The sequence below is a fragment of the Haemorhous mexicanus genome, chromosome 6 (genome assembly GCF_027477595.1).
Source record: "Haemorhous mexicanus isolate bHaeMex1 chromosome 6, bHaeMex1.pri, whole genome shotgun sequence".
NCBI lineage: Eukaryota > Metazoa > Chordata > Aves > Passeriformes > Fringillidae > Haemorhous > Haemorhous mexicanus.
The window spans coordinates 52,347,129-52,369,694 of NC_082346.1; the positions used below are offsets into that span (position 1 = coordinate 52,347,129).

At 36.7% G+C, this 22,566-nt stretch overlaps 1 protein-coding gene across 5 annotated transcripts in view; it reads left to right on the forward strand.

The window, feature by feature from the left end:
* The window catches only part of VRK1 (VRK serine/threonine kinase 1), a 30,480-nt gene extending 14,552 nt beyond the window's left edge, over positions 1-15,928 (forward strand). For all 5 annotated transcript variants that reach the window (XM_059850280.1, XM_059850279.1, XM_059850281.1 and 2 more), the window contains 6 exons: positions 131-263; positions 1,361-1,481; positions 2,344-2,402; positions 3,241-3,419; positions 7,370-7,463; positions 14,650-15,928. In XM_059850280.1, coding sequence (XP_059706263.1) covers positions 131-263; positions 1,361-1,481; positions 2,344-2,402; positions 3,241-3,419; positions 7,370-7,463; positions 14,650-14,726 — 663 coding nt within the window. In that variant the 3' untranslated portion in view covers positions 14,727-15,928. The remainder of the gene's footprint in view (positions 1-130; positions 264-1,360; positions 1,482-2,343; positions 2,403-3,240; positions 3,420-7,369; positions 7,464-14,649) is intronic.
* The last annotated feature ends 6,638 nt before the right edge of the window (positions 15,929-22,566 follow it).

The following is a 22,566-nucleotide window of genomic DNA, read 5'->3' on the forward strand; positions in this document are numbered from 1 at the left end:
GCAGTTGAACAACTTGCCATTCTTAATATTTTCAAAGAAGTTGTGAGAATGGTTGGGAGTTGCGTTTATTATTTGTGTATTTTTTGTATTATTGTTCTTTAACCTTCTAATGCTTTGTGGGAATTACTAGGTGTACCTGGTGGATTATGGACTTGCCTACCGGTACTGTCCTGAAGGAGTTCACAAAGTATATAAAGAAAATCCTAAAAAGTGCCATGATGGAACTGTGGAATATACCAGTATTGATGCACACAAGGGTGTGGGTAAGGATGTAAAACTCTGCAATAGGCATTTGCATATCCCTTTTTATAAAGAAGAGATTTATAAAACTCAGTGAAGCAAATAAACAAACCAGGTTTGTGATTCTAAAAAACATGCTTTTCCTTTTTTTAAAATTTTTGTTCTTTGTGTGCTATGCTGGCATTTTTCTTTTTTTCTATTTACCAAATTTTACTAATTGTATTTTTAATGTAACTTTGTCAAGAGCTCAATAATTTATAAAGATGAGAGGTTCAGCATATTGCTTTTTCGTAACCAAATAGAAATGGAATAGTGCTTGGTAGATCTTGATAGAAAAATAGGTCCTGCTTTTAGGGTTGAATATGTAAAGGACAGGTTTATGTCTTATTATCATTGAAGATTTATGGTGAATATAAATTTCATTTTCTTACTTCTTAAATTTTGCTTTATTAACATAAGAGTGTTTTATGCAAAAATAACAGTTGTTAAAAATGATTATATACTTGAGGATACTTTAAGCTGAACATAACCAAAGACAACTTGACCTCCTGATTTATATTTCTAGTGTAGTCTGTGGTCACTGTGTATGTGAATTGTTTTGATGGGGTTTTTTGTGGTTGCTTATTTCTAGGTGGGGTTTTTTTATGAAGGCTTTGGGATCTGATCTCATATGGTCCTTTGTTCAATTTTCAGACTACATAAAATAATTCAGCATTGTAGAATATTTTTTGGGGGAGGTGGGGATTTCAGCACTTTTACCTTTTTATAGATGAAAGGAAGTAAAAACTATTTTGAACTGAAAGTCAATCACTTCACTAACTTGTTCTATTTTTTCCACGACCTGAGTACTTAAAAAGCTTCCCAAATTGGGATAACTGCAGCATGTCATGTCTTTGAATAGGAGAAATTGATAAAGGGCTTGAAAAAGAAGTGATCCTTCCAGATGTAGGAACAATATTTTTTCCTTCCTAGCTTTCATGCTAAAATAAAGACATAAGTAACAGATAAAGTAGTGTTAGCATTGTCTTAAAATATTTATAAATTTTTTCTGTTGTTAAACTGTGTGTGCTTTATTAACTAATGGTATGGTTGGTTTTTTTGTATGTGCATCTATATTTAGCACCATCGAGACGTGGTGATCTGGAGATCTTGGGTTACTGTATGATTCATTGGCTTAGTGGCCATCTACCATGGGAAGATAATTTGAAAGATCCAAATTTTGTCAGAGACTCAAAAATCAGGTGAGAAACTATTTGTTTTCATTCTCTTTTGAAAATGAAAATGTCTTTCTGTAGAAATGCTTTGTACTTTGAGTATGTTCCCTTCTGGTAAGCATCTCTTATTGTGTATACCTCCCATTTTCCTTTTGTGTTTCGTGTATCCTTGACATGTAATTAAACTTCACTTGTACTGTTCTGGCTTCTTTTGCGTGTCTGAGATGTTTATTTTTCCACCGCAGTATTGGCACTTTAGCATTGCCATGGTGAAGCCAAAAGCACTCTTAGCAGGATGCAGGTAACCATCAGTCATGCTTTACAGGAAGAGAAGTGTGGAGTGTGAGTCCCTTTAACACCATGCTCTCATGCCATGTGGCAGAAGTGAAGGCTAAAGGGGAGTCTTAAATGTCTTTGAGCGTCATTCCAACTAGAGCACTACTGTTACGGGATTTTAAAATTATTTTTCATTTTGTCCTTCAGCCTCAATGTCAACATGCCTTCATCTTCCCCTCAGCCTTCTCTTGTCACATATTTAATATGAAGAGAGCTGTCCCAGCGCAGCAGTTTCTGTCTCATTAACAAATATTTGTTATTTGGCTTCCTTAGCATCAGTATGTGAGGGTTGACAATGAACCAGTTCTTTTTCTTCAGTCTTCTACTTGCTTTTGAGAATCAAAAACTGTTTCAGATGGCCCATCTGGCATTCATCAGTTCTGAAATGTGCTGCACACCTACAAATGGCTATGCTAAGTCATAGCAGAGGCTTATGCAGTAGTGTTTCTTGTATCTGACAGTGGCCCAAAATGGGTACTTAAATAGTTTATCAGAACAGGACAAGCTTGAAAATTCAAAAGAAACAGTAGTTTTGACTAATTTTGTTTTTCAGATGTAGAGATAATATTTCCATTTTGATGGACAAATGCTTTCCTGGGAAAAATAAACCAGGTAAGACGAGCTATTTTAAAATACTTGTTTACTGAACTTTTTACCTATTTTAATTATTCCTTTCAAACAGGAACAACAAGTGGCATGAATTAGATTGTTGCTTAAGATAAGTCTAGACTTCATTTTGGCTGCAGTTTTGTATACTACGGACACTGTGTTGTTTCTGGTTAAGCACAGTATTCATTTCAAACAGATGTGCAAATTGATTTTTCACAACTGAATTTTAGGTATGGAAATTTAAGAAGTAGTGCAGTCTTGAAGTATACATTGTTCCTATTTGGCACAGGTGATTTGCTGAGTACATTATTTATTATTTTTAAACTGACTCTATTAGAAATGCACTTTCCTGGGATCTTACTATTTAGGTATTTTCAGCTACTCCTGGTGATCAGAAGAGTTTTCTCATTCAAGTGTGTCTTGTTTGTTTTTTCAGTGGGCTAATGTTTCGTGTATTATTTAGTATATGTTTCAGGCTTGAACTGATGAAGTTTTGAGATAACATTGAATTTCCTTTTCCACATTTTTAAATATAGACATAAGAAATACTATGTAAATAAGCATTTGTTGGTGAAAATTGGCCTATTAGGGTTTTTTACGACTGACTGTTTTCTTCATTGCAATAAACATGTAAAAAACAGTGATGCTGTCATCACTGGGTAATGAACCTTGGTATAATTTTTTTCTAAAATGTGTAGTAAAGACATAATTATTATGAGTTTATAAATAACCATTTCAAGAATAGCATAAGTAGTGCATGCATAATTTGTCTCTTTTGTAGTAAAAGTGAATGATTAAAATGTTTTCAAATAGAAATTAATTGGAGGTGCCATTTCTTTAGATGAAATAGCCAAATACATGGAAAAGGTGAAGGTACTCAGCTATGAAGAGAAACCTGTTTATCAGCATTTCCGAGAAATACTTCTGCAAGGTCTCAAGGCCATTGGACAAAAAGATGATGGTTTGCTTGACTTTGGCTTGGCAGAGAATGGAGACTTTCAGAGAAATCCTGTGCAAAAGGTTTTCCTCTCAAAATTCATGTCATCTTTTATTGCATTTGGTTGAGTAAGAGTTAGTGATGTTGGAAATAGGCATCATAACTTAATCCAGTAGCAAATAATTAAATAGTGAAATGTTTAAGTCCTAGTTGCACACCTTATTTCTCTAATTGATCTTAACTAATTGCTAATAAAATTTAATACAGAATGATGTTTATAGAGGTACTTTTATAGTAGATAGTACCTTGAATAACAAAATTTATATACTTAGATATAATGATGCTTGAACATTAATTTGGTTAATTTATTTTTTTCTTTAAATTGGTGAAACTGCAGATGGATCAAAGTACATGTAAGATTAGTCTAGTTTTTGTTTTGTATTAGTTTCCTTCCTATGACTAGTTCAAAGCTTAGTTTTAAGTATACATCTTCAGGGCAAGTATTTGATTCTGGAATTCACATATTGATTTCACTAATCTAATATGTTATTTTTGAGTCTTAACTGCATTGGTAGGCTAGGGGTGTTTTCTTCCTTGCATTTAAGAGGCCTTAAACTCTGGACTTGAATTCAAATTTGAATACAGCATTAAGGACTTTTTAAGCTTTAGGGAAAGTATATGTTAAAGCAGCTTATACCCATAAAAAGGTGGTCACATAATGGGACAGTAATTATCATCTTTTACTTCAAACTGCATTTATTACTTCTTTATTTACATTTTTTAATAGCAGGTGGGCAGTTTACTGGCTCCTTTAGCATGAACTAGGGAACTAAGACTTATAATACAGGATAATAGTACAAGTATGTTGCTTGCTTATTGACATGATCAGCAGTGTGTTAAAGATGGGGGAAAAGCAGGAAAGAAAACCAAACCTCTAGGATTCTAAAGTCTTCTGAAGATATATGTTCAGCATTTTTTAGATCTATTTGCCCAGTAAATGTTTTGGCTAAAATCTACAGCTGTGATCTCTATACTAATATTTTCTGCTGAACTGAGTGTAAAGGTCCATCCAAAAGGAGAGTTTGGTAGCATAAGTTCTGTTCCCCTTGTGGTTTGATATGGCTTGTGACCTGTATTTTGGGGAAAAAAATAATCTGTCTTTAATGGTTGGCTGGTTTCTTTGCTGAGTAAGTTGGCCTGCTGCAGAGCCAACATCTGTGACCTTTAATGTCCTTGTCCAGCAGAGATGTCTGGTGCACGTTTGCAATAGAATAAAACTTTAAAAATCTTGGTTTTTTTAGCCTGTATCAGTCAAGACCATACCCAAAGGGTGGCATAATCCTTTTCCATAGGTTCTTACCTCCAAGCAAAAAGAAGTAAGCCTTTTCATTGGGTTTCTTTTTTTTTAATATACTTTGAGAACCATGTGCATGGTCAGCTTACTCAGTTGTCACAAATATGAAGCACTTAGATAAAACAGGGAGTGCTTCTGGCCCACTTGAGTAAGTGTTTTCAGCTGTCAGGTTCATATTTCAGTGGACTTGATGCTACTTCATGCCAGCTACTGCTAGAGTGTCTGGACAGAGTAAGATTGATGAACAACATAACATTCTTGCTTCTGACCAAACACCAGGACAGATGACTCTTCCTCCTATGTTGAGTTCTGTAGGCCTTGTAACAGTTGCCATACAGGCTAGGGTAGAAGATGACTTAGTGTTTTAAAAATAAGCTCCAAATTCCAGACTTCATTAAAAACTATTCTCCATAAATATAATTTGCCATTGATCAGTAGCATTTTGCCTCTGAAAGCCAGGATCTTCTATCACATGCTGAATTTTGTTTGACACACTTAATGCCTAATTTGAAAAAGAAGAATGCAGTCTGGCATCCACCCTTGAGAAGATTGTGACCTCTAACACAAAATATTTATGACATTTTGGTTCTCCTATCTCTTAATCACAGCAGGTGATTATGACACACACTTATTCTTCATTTCTTTTGGTGCAATCTACCATAATGTTTTCTTAAAACAGTTTTATTTGGCATTCTGAAGTTACAGTGTTTCATAGCTAGGAGATAATATTTCTAGCATCTGTGTAAATACCTTCTTAGACTGTAGGAGTCTCCTGTGCTATCAGCTAATTGAGCCATGGTGGGCATTTACATGTTACGTGTAAACATGGTTGTTCTGGAATCTCAGTCATTCTCCAGTATTGGTATCTGGGTAAAGGTCACAGATGTCTGCTATATTAAAAGTTAGTGTTTTATTTTCTATATCATGTGTCAAGTTTCCCCAGATGTATGAGTAAATGAAACATAGTCCACAGATTTGCTTGAGGTTTTTCCTTTTTTTTTTTTTTATTTTATTTTTATTTTTTATTCTCTGTAGTAAACATGCTAGTTTGCGAGTGTGGTATTCTCTAGTAGTTCTAGACAAACAAGAAGCTAGTAGTACCATGTATTGAAGGAAGCATTTCAAGCTCTTGACTAAATTATTTAGAGCAAGGACCACATTTTACTGTTGTTCAGTGCTGAAGAGTGTCTGGGAAATATTGGGAGTGTAGTAGCCTGGAAAAATACAGATCTTAGTGATTTGTGGTTCCTTCTAATGTTCAGGTTCAGATGTGCAGGTGTTGCTTTTGTCAGATGAATGCTGCCTGATTTCTACTGCTATGTAATTCACCTGCATCAAGATTAAGAAACCACTTTTTATTAAATAAGCTTGGAAACAAGATAAATGTATTTTGCTTTTCTGTAATATGTATTGAATATCTGTTTTTCTGATGAGCATTTAAAATGTTTCCTAGTACAATTGGGAGGAATGCATTATCTCTCATATAAAAGCAGTGCAGTGCTGAAATAGTCCTCCTTAATTTTGGTCAGAATGAACAAAAGTGTCTGTGTTTATTCCTGCCTAATGCATCACAAATCTGCTGACATGCTAACCTTGGAGTCTTGGCTGGCGGTAATCAGGCCTGTGCACCGGCAGGAAAGATGTACCTAATGCACTCCATCAGTGCAGTTTGCATATGGAAGTTCTCACAGGGGAGCTGCCCTGTGCCAGCTGAGGGTTACCTGCCCACTGCAGTTATTGTATGTAATTATCGAACCAATCTGTTCAGCCCAGCAGGGTTTAGATGGTAATCATGAAGCAACACTTTGGAAAGGAAGGATGTAATGCACTCTCCCCTTCTCTCGTGAGCTGTGTGAAGTTGTAGCCACTTTTAAAGCTGTATTAGTAAAGCTCTAGTCTCACACAATTAAAAAATAAATAAATTAAGAAGAAGGAAAAGTAAAACTCCTCCAGTGTTTAGTGCTTTTCATGTATGCCCGATGCAGGTCACTTCATCTTTTGCAAAAATCATGGCTTTAAAGCAATAATTTTCCATAACTACTTCAGGAATAGTTTGCAATAGTAAGATAATTGTAATACACATATAATCAGAGTTCTATCCATTTAGAGGTTTTAAGATAATGTACCTTGAATAGAGTTCAGATTTTCCAAATACCACTCTTTGGAACAGAACCCATATTTGCTATTAAGAAACAAGTACGGTCAGTGAGTATTAGCTGCTTTTGAGCTGTGCAAAGAAAGCTTTAAGAAGCAAGGATCCAAACAAACTTGACTTTAATGTGGTGTAATTCTTTTAGCAAATCCAATCAATATGAACTTGAGATAAAATGTTATGTGTAAGATAAAATGTTATGTGTATAAGTTTTTCAGATTGTTCCTTTTGTAACATTTATCAGTGGTGTTGGTCACAACACTTCATGTTTTCCTGAATCAAAATTTCAACTGCTAAAGTACTGCTAAAGTACTCTGCAACTGGGTAACTGTTGTTTCAAATTGTGTATGGATTAGTACCAGTATTCTTGTGTTAATACAGGAATATATTTTTTCTATGACTGGAGGCATTTTATAATATATAATATAAAATAAGGGAATACCTTGTGAGGATATTGTCTGCTTTACATGCTCTTTCTTGCTCTTGAGTTCAACTGCTAATTTTTTGTAATTTTTTTTTTTTTTCAGAAAAGAAGAAAGGCAGCAGCTGCAGCCAGTGAAAGCACTGAGGCAAAAATGGAAGATACAGGAAGTCCAAAGAAAAAGAAAGCTGCTATTTCAAGTAAGTCAAAAGATTGTTCTGACAGGCACAGGTACTGGTGTGGCATGATACCTTGGCTTAAGTCCAGACCCTCACACAGCCACTTGCTCCCCTCCTCAGTGGGACAGAAAGAGAAAATAGGATGAGAAAACCCATTAATAAAAACAAAGATGAAGAAATCTTTTACTGTTTACTATTTTGGGCAAACCAATATATTGCATTTATTTTCCCCAGACTCAACTTGGGGAAAATAAATGTAATATTGCAAATTTAAAATAAATTTGGGTAGTGACAAACATTAAGACAACGTCTTTCCTTCCCCTTCCCCCAAGCTCAACCTAACTACTTCACCCTAAAGTCTACCACTCTTCTTGTTCAGTGCATGGGTCCTGAAGGGGAAGTGTGCTTTGGTCACTGCTGCTCCTTCATCCTTACATTTTTCCCTTGCTCCTGTGTGGGCTCTCTCTTTTGGGTTGCAGTCTTTCAGAAAAAAAAAAAAAAAAAAAGGTGCAATTTTTTAGGAAATATCCATTTTTTTCAGGTTGAGCTCTCACATGAGTTGCAGGGGATATCTCCTCCATTCTGGGTTCTTCCTGAGTTACAGGGAATATGTGTTCTGTGTACTGCTTCCACCTCTGACTTTGGTGTTCTGTCTGCTGTTTCCCACTCTTCTCCCTGCACTGCTACTCCCTTTCTACCTGTCCAGTGATTTTTTTTTTTTTTATCCTTTTTTAAATCTTTCCACAGAGATGCCACAAACAAATGTGGCTCAGCTTTGGCCTACAGTGGGCTTGTTTTGAAGCTTTGGCCTGCAGTGGGTTTGTACTGGAGCCAGCTGGAAAGGGCTCTGTCAGGCACAGGAGAGCAGCTGGCCTCTCCCCACAGAGGCCAGCCCTGAAGCTGACCTCAGCTCACCAAAACCCAGCCACATAAAATACCCAATAGAACCTTTAGCAGTTCAAGTGCTTTTGATCTTTGGCAATTTCTTTTTAGATTAACTTTGTTAAGTAAAGTTTAAATATTTCAAGTTTCTCTGTAAGAAAGGATTATGCTCCAGTTAAGTAGTGCCCAAAGCTGGTGGAATTGCTGGTGATAAAAATAGGTAGCTGAACCAATTTTTTTTCATCTTGCCATTGTTCATTCTCTGCTCATTCTCATTTTTGTCCTCCTGTCTTGTCCAGTTCACTGTTAGAACATGCTGACTACTCAAGATTCCTCTGCACAGAGTGTTAAAGCCAAGGGCTAACAGCAGCAGTTTCTAAAAGCAAGTGTGTTTAAAGTCAAGGAAAGGATTATCTGTAAGGATAGAAAATGCTGAAGCTATTATTTCAACATAATTTGGCATAGTTTCAATGCAGTATGGAAAAAGTCATGGACAGATAAAGTAGGATTATTGAAAATCCAATGGAAGAAATCTTCAATAGATCTGTATAGGGAAAGCTGGTGGTGAGTGTCCAGTTAAACTGCTTTATGGATCCAACCTTGTAGTGTCTTTATGTAAATGTGAACTGAATAGCAAAGATATTTTTCCTAAGAATTTTTGATTTATAATTTTAAGTAAAATACCAGATGTTGTCTGTGGTCAAATAGTCTAAAAATAAAGCAGTAGGACTGAAGTCTACCCCAAAACAAATGACCTTGTTTAAAAATGGTTTGATGGAGTATTGCAGGATGGGAAACTGTAAGCTTTCAAAGACAGTAATAATATTGGTGAGTTCTGGATTTACCCTGGTATACTTATTTAAACTGTGTGGCACAAAGTACAAGGAATGAAGCTAATGTTATTCCAGGAGGTGACTGCTTTGCTTTGGTCATTTTCAGCAGTTCATGTTAGAGAATTTTAATCATTAAGGCAAATTATTATTTCTGTATTTTGAATGTGTATTTACTTATTGATGTCAATTTATTATAAATTCTCTAGTTGGTCAGTGGCTGAAAAAGTATTAATTGGATTATACTTTTAAAGCAATAGAATGATGCTGACACAGTTTTAGCATTTATGGTTTTATGATGCTGACACAGCTTTAGCATTTTAGATATAATTTAAGACTTTTTAACAAAATACTTAATACAGTTGACTATTTTCTGGTTGTGATTTGATACACATGTGCAGAACATACTTTCTTTTCTTATATTATGCTAGTTTTTCCTGGGACTGTAGATTGCATTTCTTATAGAAGGAAATGGAAAAGAACTTGAAGAATTGCAGTCCAGGTGGCAACATCAGCTTTTTGTAAATAATGAGTTTTTTTGAGACTAAGTAAAGGTATTTGGGAGCTGTATAGATTTTCAACATAAGCTTAAATGAGAAAAACTTGCTAGTTCAATAAAGTTACAGATGAAATGGCTCTAATTTCACCTTTTTACACTACTCAGTTTAATGAATACCAGGTAGAGGGAGTATATAAAATGCTTTCAGGTGAAATGTGATACATTTACTTACTCATTTGGTTCTCTCCAAATTTGGAATTAAAAATTTTACCAACTATTACATGATTCATAAATCTGTGTTGAAGGAAAGGGCAACTGTTTCATAATCCTTTCTGATTCTGATGCTTTTATAGTTTGAAAAGGGCTGATTATTATAGAAATACTTAAAACTGTGTTTCCAAATCTGACTAGTTTTGTGTTACCATGGACTTGTTTCTCCATTAAATGGTTTTTCCTGTGACTTAAAAGAAAATCCTGAAGTTCAGTAAAATGGATATTTTCTTGATACATCTTAGTTGTACAATTTGAGGTTGAGTCATACAGGAATGCTTTAAAAGTCATTGAAATTCTATATTATTGGTTTCTAAGGGGCATAAATATGGTGGAATGGTGGTTGCTCTTCAGGTATTCAAACAGCATCTCATAAATGTTTCAACAAAAAGCAGTAGCAAGAGCTTTGCAGCCTCTTCTCTTGCTGTTCAGCTCATCAACATTAACCACATCTGACTTTGCAGCTTGTCTTGTCCAGTCCAAAAGATTAGCTGTCCCCAAAAGATCCTGAATAGCTGTGTGGCATTTTGAGTACCCAAAGGTGCTCAATGGCCATAGGTAGTCTGCCAGTATTGAAGTCTGCTGGGGCTGGGGAGCCCCCAGACTTGTAGGAGGAGGAAGAAAGAATTGTTTGAGGATCTTCAAAAGCTATTTAAATTAGAAAAGGTGCTGTAGGAGGTGCTTTCAATGTTAAAGATTTTTAAATATTGTGGATAGGGAGGTTAAAATAGATTTGGTTTACATTTAGTTTATCTGTGTGGTTCTTCACCAATAGTAGGGTTTTTTTCTGCAATTTGCAAGTGACAAATTCAGTGAGAATTACTTTGAACGTGAGCCACTCATCATAATAAAGAGAAAAAATTAGTGTCCAACATGTAAAATATAGGAGTGTTACTGTGTACTTCTGTGTGTGCTTGGAACACAGTTCTTTATTTAATCTACGTTTATATTTTAGGCTTGTTTCTGTACAATATTTTCAGATAATTTCTAGCACTTAAACACATTTAAAATGTAAGTAATTTATGTTCCCTTTTTACATTTAATGGGACTTTCTTGTGTTTGCTGCTGCTAATAAAAAGTATTAAAACAAAACATCTTGTAACAAAGGTTTCCCATGTGTAAGGTTTTGTATAAGGACTTTACATGTAGAACTAAGTAATTTCAGAAAAAAAGTTTTGTCTGCTTTTTTGGTTGTTTTTATGTGACCTGAAGATGAATTGCAGTATGTTGAACAAGTATTGCAATTCAAACTCAGATATAAAATTTGCAAGTGAAATTTTTCTACAGGAAAGAAAAATTGTGCTGCTGTGACTCAGATTTTTACAGGGAACTAACCTTTTGCAAGATTGCAAGTAATGTTTTGAATTAAACTGCCTTCCTCGTGCAAATTGCTGTGTGGCAAAGAGGAAGGTAAATTTCAGACACATGCTGCATGGGCCGAATGATTTCTGTTTATGTACAATTGTGTTTTGAAATATCTTCAGTGAAGCAGTTTTTGCAAATAGAAGTAAACCAGTTTCAGTTTCATCTGAACAATTTTATATGAAAATTTTTTAAAGAACACTCAGATATTTGATGTTATCTGTAAGAAATACACAGGCATAAAGTCATAAATAATAGATGATTGTGTTCTGATGTTTTCCCTTATGAGAATATGAAAACTATTTGCTTTATTTGTTGCAGGAAAGGGAGTACTTGGCAGAACAGAATAGCTAAAGCTAAACTCCATCCCACAATTTCACTGACTTTTCTCACTCATCCCCACCCCACAGTCATGTACTTACTGGAATTCAAGTCCATATTTTCATTCTTCTGGCCTCTCCTTTTTTTTCTGTGTCTTATTTCTGAATTCTTGTAGAAAAAGAGCTGCTGTGAAAACAGAAAAAGCCAACTAACCACAACTACTATTTGTCACCCTTGCAATTTCTTCAGCAGCTTCAGAGCACTGAAAAATGCTTGTCCGAGAAGTGTTATTCACCAGGTTTTTTCAGTTAGGCAGGGCTTCCCTGGCTGAACTGGGAAAGGGCTTGTCAGAGGACTCTTCCTTAAAGGAAGGAAGAGTTTTCTTAAAAGAAGACTTCATCTTCTTACAGTCTTCTTAAAAGAAGATTTTGTCTTTTATCTTCTTTAAAGGAAAAGTATCTCTTCATTGGCTCCTTATTCAAACTGCCCAAAGTGATTGGAGAATGTTGGTGTTTAACTCCTTGAATGCTGCATCCTGGCCTGAGTTCCCATTTGATGTTTGCTCTGTTTTCATATATTCTACCTATGATGTAACTTAGAAGGCACCTAAATCCTACCTGATTTTATTTGCTCAGTTGTTGTGTTTTCATGTTTCCAAATCTCTCACTGTCCTCTTTTTCATCAAAGAAAGCAATTTAAACAGGAAAGTAGTGGCTTTGTTTTTACCAAAGGACCTTCTGTAATTTTGCAAAAACTTTAATTTTTTTACTTGAGCACAGTTTTATTTCTTAGTCATAAGCCTTGTGTGGTTCTAAAACTGTACATAGAATTGGAATATGAGAAGTGTCACCGAGAAGAGATCTACTCTATACACCATTCTAATTAATTTATGTTGGATTAATCTTGATAGATGCTAATATTTTATCTTAAAACCTGTATGATTATTCTAAAACTTCCTTGGTCAACACCACTTGTAATACTTAACTATCCTTACTATTATAAAGGATTTAATAAGGGGGAGCATTTTAATATTTTTATTACTTAATATTAATTTCCCTTAAGCTTAGTAGTTGTTCTAGCCACTATGGGCATGAAAATCACACTCATTTTATGCAGCAACCTTTTGCACATCATATGTCTCCCTTTTTTCCTTTTTTTACTGTCTTCAGATAAACTAGTTAAATTCAATGTTTTCTTCTTGTTTTTGTTAGAGAACTGGAAACCACTTTTCTCCCCATTTTTCTGAGACCTTCTTTGTAGGACAGAGCCCAGAACTATACACAGTACTGCTGGGTTTCTTTTGTAAAGCTTTGTTTTGCATTGTTCTCTGCCTCCTTGATTCACCCAAGTTTACTCATTGAGCTTCAATAATCAGTGACTCCCACTGCTCATAGGCTCTAGTCTTAAGCAAGCAGCTTCTTTCTTCAGGACTTCCATGAAATTCAGTTTTGCTTTTCTTTAGCTGTGCACTTGACATGAATTGGGGAATTATATATAGTTTTACAAGCAACAACTGAAGTAGCTAGGCGTGCTATCTTCAAGGAGGAATTTAGGATTAAGAAGAAAAAAAATTACATGACTAGGAGATGAAAAATATTTCATGTTACTGCACATGCAAAAAGGTAGAAATTTTTGTGTGTAATATTTTTTTGTCAAAGTGATTGCAGTTGAATACGATTCACAGAAATGAGCAGTGATGTTTTGTTTTCTTCCTTTTCCCTGGCAGTAGGCAGGCATGAATCAAAGTGCAGGGAGGTTTTTATTATTGCGTTTAGGTATGGTCTCTTTGAACAACCTGCCTGCCAGGTTTACTAGGAATCTTATTTAGATGGGATTATTCCTTACCTTTGTTAATAAAATATTGTCAAGTGATAGCCTGAATCTGTAGGCACAGTTGCACTGATAGCTGAGCTGGTTTAACAGCTGACATGGCCAAACAGAAATCTTCCTTTCTTTTTCACCTCTTTTTCTTCTACCTCCTCTTGTATAAACTCCATTATAAATTCCAGTCAGAATGCTCTAAGATGTCACATTTCACTAAACTGTGAGAATACCAGACCAAATTTTGTTGCCAAGTATCCTATTTTCAGCTGGGATAGAGTTAACTTTCTTTGTAGTGGCTGATGAAGTGCTGTGTTTTGGATTCAGTATGAGCATAATGTGGATAACCCAGATGTTTTGGTTGTTGCTGAGCAGTGCATACCCTAAGTCAGGGACTTTCCAGTTTCCTGTGCTCTGCCAGTGAGGAGCTTCTCAAGAAGCCAGGAGGGAGCACAGCCAAGGCCAGCTGATCCAGACTGGCCAGAGGGATGTTCCATACCATGGAATATTATACCCAGTATATAAATTGGGGGATTTACTGCTGGGGCCAGTTACTGCTGGGAGTCAGTCAGTGAGTGTTTAGCTCTTGTATTGTGCATCAGTTGTGGGTTGGTGTTTCTTTACATGTGTGATAATTAATCTCTTTATTTTTACTTTTGTTATTATTATATTTTACTTTATTATAATTATTAAACTGTTCCTATTTCAACCCATGGGATTTTTTTCCTTTTTCCAATTCTCCTCCACTTCTTACTGGGAAGGGAGGGGGAGTGAGTGAATGAACTCTGCACGGTCGGTAGTTATTGTCTGGGGTTAAATTGTGATCCCAGAGCTGGATGAGCTTAGCACAAGGTCCAAAACATAGCTTAATACTGGAAAGCATTGTAAAACTAAAAATTGGCACATGGGGAGAAAGGAGGGGTGCAGATTTTGTAGAGGATCTAATTCTTTTGGTGAAGATGAGCTAAAAAAATGACTCAACTCCATGTGATGATACTCTTGGAGAAGTTGAGCTGAGCAACATGTTTTTTTAAGGGAAGGTCAGTGTCCAGAAATAGTTGAATATTCTCCTCTGTCCGTGGCATATTCCCATCCCCACTTAAAGCTCAATGAATGATTTGATTTGAGCTATACTTTTAAAAACTAAACTTTTTTTCTTGCGTTCTGTTTTTGTTATTTTATTTAACACACAGTCGGTCTTTTTGTTTTGTTTAAATTGCAGATGCAATTGCTGCCAGAACCCAGAAGATGACCTCACCAAAGAAAAGCACAGCAACCAGAAAGAGAGTCAAGAAGTAAATAATATATGGAGCAACAAATTAAGTTGCTCGGTGGCTCATTTCCAATTTTTTTTTTGTTGTTGTTGGTAGCACTGGAATCTTTTTCTTTCCTTTTTAAATGATGAATCCTGTAAAAACATGGACTGCTGTTTGTACCTGTTTTTGAAGAATAAATGTTTTATTAAAATATTTGCATAATTTATATCCACGTAAATACTAATGCAAAATTTTGCCAACTTCTGAACTGGGGATGCATTTTTATTGTTTATATACATGAATTCATGTCTTTAAGGCAGACTAAAGAAGAGTGCTTTTTTCCTGCTTTGTAATGTAGAGATAAAGCCTTATTTAATAGTTTAATTATCGATAGTGTATAAGAAACAACAGTGTTGCATCTGATTTCTCACAGTTCTAAGTCATATTGATGGTCACTTAAATGCACACTGAGAGGAAATCTGAAAAAGCATAAATAGCTTTTAAATATGTTACAAGTGTTTGAATTAAAAACAGAACATAAGGCAAAAATCATGTCCTTCCATTCTAGTTTGTATAAAATGCATTTAATTCTTTGGAAGACAGGTACTGAATTTTAGCCATTTTTTTGCATAGTATTTGTGTTTCTATCACTTTTCCAATTATTCACAGTTTCTCTGGAAAGAAAGAGCAGAATTTCAGACAAAGGGCCCAGGGTAAAGAAAAGAACTGACCAAAAACCAATGCCTATTCTCAACCATCCCCTCAGGTTTTCTTTTTATATTAGTGAAAAGACTAGAATATAGTTGTGAGTAACTTTGTGCAGGATCTAGTTCCAGTGAAATATTGTCTCACGTCTGCTTCTCTCAGCGGTAATGGTTTACCTTTACTTGAGGAGCATGTAATCTTCCAGATGCTTTTATACAAGTACTTCCTTGGTTAGCTTTGAGTCCTCTCTTCAGAGTTGTTAATCAGAAATAGCGTGTTGGATTCCTGTGTGAAACACTGCTACTTTTCATATATCTACTGCAACATACACATGATAAGGCATGAACATCATTCTTATCAGGGCAACCGAAAGTGAGAGTGTATTCGTGTGGCTGTCCAGCTTGCTTGATTGTATAATGTCTGAGTAGCAACTCATGAGATTAAATAAATATGTTGTAGCATGAAATGTTGAATAAATGAATGAAGTTACGTTTTGGAACAAGGGAATCCGTTGTTTTGAAATAAAACTGGAATACCATATTTAAGAGGTGCTTTCTCATTTCTGTTGACTGTTTTCCTGGGTATTAGCAAAGTGTGGCTGACAGCTTTAAGTGTAGCATTATCTTCATTTCAGATGTAAAAATAGGTTTGCTGAAGCCTCTCTCATGTTTAAAACTCCTCAAATCAAACTATCATTTTAATGACTTCGTTTAATCATTTTGTTCAGAAAGTGTGTTACACTGCTCTGAATAGCTATTGTCAGGAAGGCATACTGTATTCTCTTCCTTGTCACATACTCAAAGTTAATGTCATTCTTTTGTACTTCAGTTGTCTGACATTTTGGTTTTTTTAGTAACTTATTTACCAGTAAACTTCCTTTGATTACTTTCCAAGTTTTCAAGCAGTATGTTTTCTTTTGACACCACCAAAGCCAAATGGAACAAACAGTAATTTCCATGTATTTGAAAAGAATGTTTTGAGGTGTGAATTTCATAAGCCACCCTTACCTCCTCCCACCCCAAAAATGTCCCGGGAAAAGATGTCCTGGCAGGTGTTCTGTGAAGGAAAAGGGTGCTTTTTATTCAAGGTGAATGTTGTTTCAGGGCTTGTCTCTGCTCACAAGGCACTGCAAAGCCCCAGGCTCCAGCTCGCTGTAACTGCAGTAGTGTTTAACGCGTGGGACGGGCAGGAGGAGCGCAGGGGAAGGCTGTGATCATACCCGCAGCGCTGCCGTATGGATCACATACAGTGTGTGCTTGCACACACGTGTTCCCTCTGCTTTGCAAGGCACTGGTGGGGAAATACAGCACTTCACGAGAGGCAGAGGGTGCAGTCGGGTTTTGTTGACATCCCCGTTTGAAAGTAAAGCCCCTAACACAAAAGAAGCAAGCTGCCTTTAGACTGCATTTACTGCTCTTGATGACTCCAGTTGTGTGTAAATATTAGAAAACAGCAGGGTCCTGCATTCTAAGAATCACTTGAGCAGTGCCATGAAGACAAGTGTCCTTACTAGTATTGTAGTCATACTCCCAAGCTCTCCTGCTGTTTCTAATCTGTGCGTGCAGCCGTGAAAAAACTGGACTGACATTTACAGGCACAGCAGGGAGACGCTTGAGAAGGGAATGTTAAAGACTCCGCTACCTATGTTTCAAAGTGGCCACCATACCTGATAAATCTTCATAGGAGAACTAGTCAGCACTTCAGCTGATGGTGTAATGAGGATATTGATAATGAAGCACAGAATGCTTCTTTTAGTGCTTGAACATTTTGCAGACAGATTGTTTATATTTTCCCCTAATATATCTGGAGAGACAGTCAAATTCAGGATGGATATAACATATTTTTTAGATGGTGATGGTTTGATAATTTTTACAGGATTATTTTCCAATAAGTTCATATAAAATAATAATTCCCAATATTTGCTGCAGCTAGCATTAAGAAGGGGGTCAGTTGCTTTCCTGGGTAGTTTGACAGACTTTTCTCACTGTTTTGTCCCAGTGAGCTGCCAGATTTGGGATGCCATAATACCAGTAATGCAATTAGGTTTTCTGCACGTTGTCTGGTTGACTTCTCAGTTAAGAGTTTCTTTCCCTTTGGGAATAAGACTAGACAGACTGTCATTTGCTATTACTAATTCTGCTTAGCATTATCACTGGAGCTTTTTTGTAATTAGCTATCTTAGTTGGCTCTTAAATTTTAATAGCCAATTGAAGCTACATTTTAGCCAAGTTCCATATCTAAATTGCATTCAGTCCATTAACAAAGTTGGTTAAAAGGCTATTAAAACAAAAGCCAATATATGGTGGTTAGCACTTAGATCTTTGCAGCAGTAGCAGTACCAGCCTCCAATGAATATTCTCAAGAAATGGCACTTCTAGAAAGGAAGTGGACGAAGAATGACCAAAGTTTGTTTTGGCAACAAAGGCTGATATGCAGAATACTCGTAGAAAAAATAAATAAACTGAAGTGTGTCCTTTCTGGAAGAAGGTGGGAAAGATGACAGGGGGAGATGTAGAAAGGGGCAATTAATGGTTCTGCTCAGATTTGACAGGTTCTGGAAGAGCCAAATAAATGAAATGATGTTTTTCTCCATTTCAGCTGATCAAAATTATTAGCAAAACCATCTGAAGCACCTTCTGGTGGAATTGTCATCTTGCTGAGTTTAGTTTGTAAAACATCCTGCCAGACATTAAAAAAAACTGTAAGCATGCCAGCACATAGGCTCAGAGCACCACTTCTCTAATTGATGGACCCTATAATTTTCTTTTTTACTGAAGATCATGGCTGGATACCTCAGCCTCCCATGTAATTTAATGTAGCATCAGTCTGAATTTTTTATCCCTCGTAGCATTTGTTTAAATTAGCTTTTTCTCCTCTTTTCTTTCTTAAGGTGTAGACAGGAGATTAACTGCCTTTGGTTCATCCTGTGACTAATAATGCCTTTCTCAGACTTTTCTGCTTAAAAAAAATAATTTTTTACTTTTGGGAAGACATCCGATATTAATGCTCCTATGGCTTTAAAAGAGAGTCTACCAGTTGCTGATGAGCTGTTTCAAGGGTGGTTTGCAGTGCCCTGTATAGGTGATGATAGGTGAGTATCAGTAGCTTCATTGTAGGAGGTGTGAGGCAGACTCCAGATTGTGTCTTAATAACCAGTATATCTCTGCTTTTGCCAGCATATGTCATGGGACATCTCAATTAGAGTTTCCAAGTTTTACCAGTTCCGCTGCAAAACAGAGCACAGAGCTGGTGCTCTTTGAACAAGAGTCAGATGCGGCACTGCAACATCAAACTGACTGGGAAATCTCTGTGGGAGTAAATACCAATTCCTTTACCTCCCTTGTTGTTTTTTGGGGTGCTGGGTTCTTTGCAATGATGAGATACTCAAAGGGAGAAGGAATCTCTTCTTTGTGAGAAGTGATTTTCGTTATGTCCTTTCTCAAAGGCAGAGAGAAAGCAGATGTGGTGGGATCAACTCTTTTGAAAGGTCCTGGAGTCCTAGTTAGGATCTCAGATAGCTTTATGCAGCTGCATGCTAACTCCTAGGCATTTCAGTTTTCTTCTCTCATATTATCAAGATTCAGCAGCTGAAGATTTACAAAGTTGATTCCATGAATTTGATGCTTCATTTAAAGTTCCTTATCTCCGTGAATGGTACCTCTATAGCACCAGTTTGGGGTTTAGAAACATTCAACATGCATGGCTGCTACAATGCGACTACTTTTTTCTACATGGATGTGCCGTGTTTTTAAATTTGAAATCACAAACAGTATTGCACTGCTACTTCTGGAATCCGTGTTTCATCTTATCCTACCAAAACCTGGCTTCTTCCAGACCATTGCATATCTTGCCTGTGTAGACTTCCATGCCAGATTTTAATGTCCTTGCATTTAGTTTTGCATACAAATACCTGAAATTGTGAAATGGCCCTCAAGTTTCACAGCTTCCTAAGCTGCTATAAATGAAGCTTTTTCTTCCCCATTGAGAATGCTGCAACAAGTTAAAATTGAGGTTTTGCATTTTCTCAGGAGTACCCCTAAGGGTAAAAGAGTTGTGCAAGAGCTGTCATTTGATAGGAGAAAGAATGGCTCCCATATTTCTACCCCTTGTCTTGGAAGTTCAGCTTTCTAACCCTGCAGACCTCAGCTGCTGTGATGGGTTTTCATAAGTATACTCAAAAGAAAAGTGATGAGAACACAGTGAGACAGCTGTGAAGTATAGTAAGACTAACAAAAAAAAAAAAAAAAAAAAAATTTATGAACTTTCCTGAACTAATTCCTTTTGCCAGACCACTCCAGACAGGAAGAAGCTGGCACAGTGGGAATCTGCATCTGCAGCTTCTGAGAGAAGAAAAATTCTTCCTTGGCAAATGGAGCTAAAAACCCAGAAAATTAAGGATTAATATGTTCATTTATACAGAAGCAGTGAGAACACAATAACATGAGATACAACCAAGGAGGATGCATTTAAAAGACAAAAGAGCCCTGGAAGGGACGGTACTTAGCTTTGTTCAGAATGCAAACTCTAAGATGCAGTTCTGGGAATTGGTGAATTGCACAGCTTAATGTTAAAAGAAATTACTTCGTACCACAACTAATACACGATCTGTGCCTTGAAAACCTGAAGGTACTTTCTCTTTCTGCCAGGAGAGGAGTGGAACACTGGATCTACTTGAAAGTAAGCAACCCTCCAGCTAATTTTGTCTATCTGCTGCTAAACCTGAACAAAAACGGTGTAAGTAATAAATTGAATTCCTTTCTGAAAAGAGATATATCTATAAAAAATAATAAGGCCTTCATTCTTACATTCTCACTTAATCTCTCATTGTGGAGCTGTTTCCTTTGGATTGGTGAGGGTGGATCTGCAGTAGCAAATGTGCAGTCCCTGACTCACTTCTAAAAATACTTGGTGATAGCCACAGCAAAAAATATACAGCAAAGGGCACCACATTTAGAAGACAATGTAGTGCTGAAAATATGTGGGTGTGGCATAACAACTGGTTTCCTCTGTCACTGAGAGAGCTGATCATCAGTAATTTGTAGGTTTTGGGCTTTTTAATTCCTGTGGTCAAATGTGGAAGGAGGCAGAATTTGAAACGATATCTCATCTAGACCAGGTATCACCTGATAAATCTCTTTGGAGACTGACAACAGTTTTGCTTTTATTATTCTCATATGTGAGATGGTTTATGTGTGGCAGTGAGTTGTGTCACTGATTGCTTGTTTCCCTCCCTCATGGCAAAGCCCCCTTGAAAACAATTTTGAAATTTGTCATCCATTTCTGGTGAAAGCACTGCCCAAGATTTTCTCTAAATCTGACCAGAATACTTTTCTTTCAGTGCATGGAAACTATTCCATTTTGGGGGTGAATTCCAGTTATTTATATTAAAAGCTTGACCTTTCAGAGGTAGTAGTGCCCAAAATATTATTTGAAGTCAGTAAGGGCTGCAGGTAACCACTCACTCTGAAAATTAAGTTTATATTCCTCTGAAAGTATATCCTTTGCCTGATAGGAAGATAATGACATTTTTGGCTGTCAAGCACACTGCTGAATTATCTTTAAAGATTAGAGGTAGGAGCAAAATTGCAAGAGAGACCCTAACAAGGAATGAGTAATTCAGAAGTGAAACTGCATTCTGCAAACCAGTAACTTGAGCTGAACCACAGAAATTGTGCTTGAACTTGACATTCCTTGATTAACTACGGGTACTGTGTCCAAGGTAATGAGGAGCTGGAGGAGTGAGAAAAAAAGTATTTAAATGTGTATGTGTTTTTGCTGCATTCTTCACAGTTTTTTTTCATAATGTCTGTTGTAAGCTCTTTCAAGATGTGGTTGTCTTCTTACCCCTCTGCATAATACCTGCTGTACTAGAATGTGAGAAGTTCAGTGTCTGTGATAAAATGAATTTCCTTTTATTAGTTATTTTGCTTATTTCATGGTAATATGCTTCTTCCTTCTGCCTTTCAAGGGAGTATTTTGATTATTCAACAAGTATGTTAGCTTTATTAGACTAATTATTTAGCCTCATTAGATTAATTATTAGCCTTAATGAAATTTATGTTGCCCTGTAGAGTACAGAAAATGAGGGGAGATGCAGGAGACTTGGGGCACTGGTAGTCATTGGAGTAGGCCAGGGCACAACATTGTGCTTATAGCTGAGGAAATGGAATGGCTGTTCTGGACAGGCTCTCTTGCCCCATGCTGATGATTCAAGATGTGGGCCTTGCTTACAAGCATGGCTGCCTTGCTGCTTCCTCATCATCACATCTGCCTAGTAAAAGCAGGACAGAGCCATCTGCCTTGGGTCTTTCCTTCAGCTGTCTCTTTCAATCCTATGCCTCTGATTTCTTCCCCATTTCAGCCCAGACAATGCCACTTGCTGCGCTGTTCTAATCAATCACTCTTTCAATGTTCAGAGCCCTGGGACCAGAAGTCTGTGCCCTGCACAGCTACTAGGGGACCCACTAGATCACTGTGTGTCACCTGAGTTTCACAGCTTGGCAGAGGCTGTAATATTACATGGAGCTTCAAAGGAGATGCGAACAGTGCATGAGAGTTTCCTCTCTGTTCTCCCCTAAACTCTCTCCTTTTATTTCTTTTCTCCACTTTAACATCTCCTCAGATCTTTATAGGTTCTACAGATGTTGCGCTCTCCCTTCCATCCGTTTTCACTCTACTCTCCTACAGAAACATCTGACGACTCATCAGAGAAGCCTACACTCACTGCATTTCCACATTATCATTTTACCTTTGACAATCCTACTGGTTTTTCTGAAAGACCATCAAACTGGGAATGAAATGTACCAAGGAAGCCATTTCTCCTAGAAAACAGTTTTATCCACTTGGATGATGTTCAGCCACCAGAGTATTCCTTTACTTATAGGCATGATAGTTTTCTGTGTATATGTCTCATCTAGGTATGGCTTTTCAGGAGCACTTGAGTTTCTTAATATATTAATAGTCAGTCCCCAAGGGAGAGACTCTGCTTATCTCTTGAAGTCTCAAGTGTCTAGAATGAAAGATGGACAAAAAATTTTGTAAGTCATATCACATTCCACTGGGAGTTTTTTTTCCCTGAGGAAACCTGCCTGAATGGATGGAGAGTCCATATAGGTCAGCAGCAAGCAATGGAGTGTCCAACTAAAAATTGCAAGTTATATTTCTACTGCAGGGTTTCT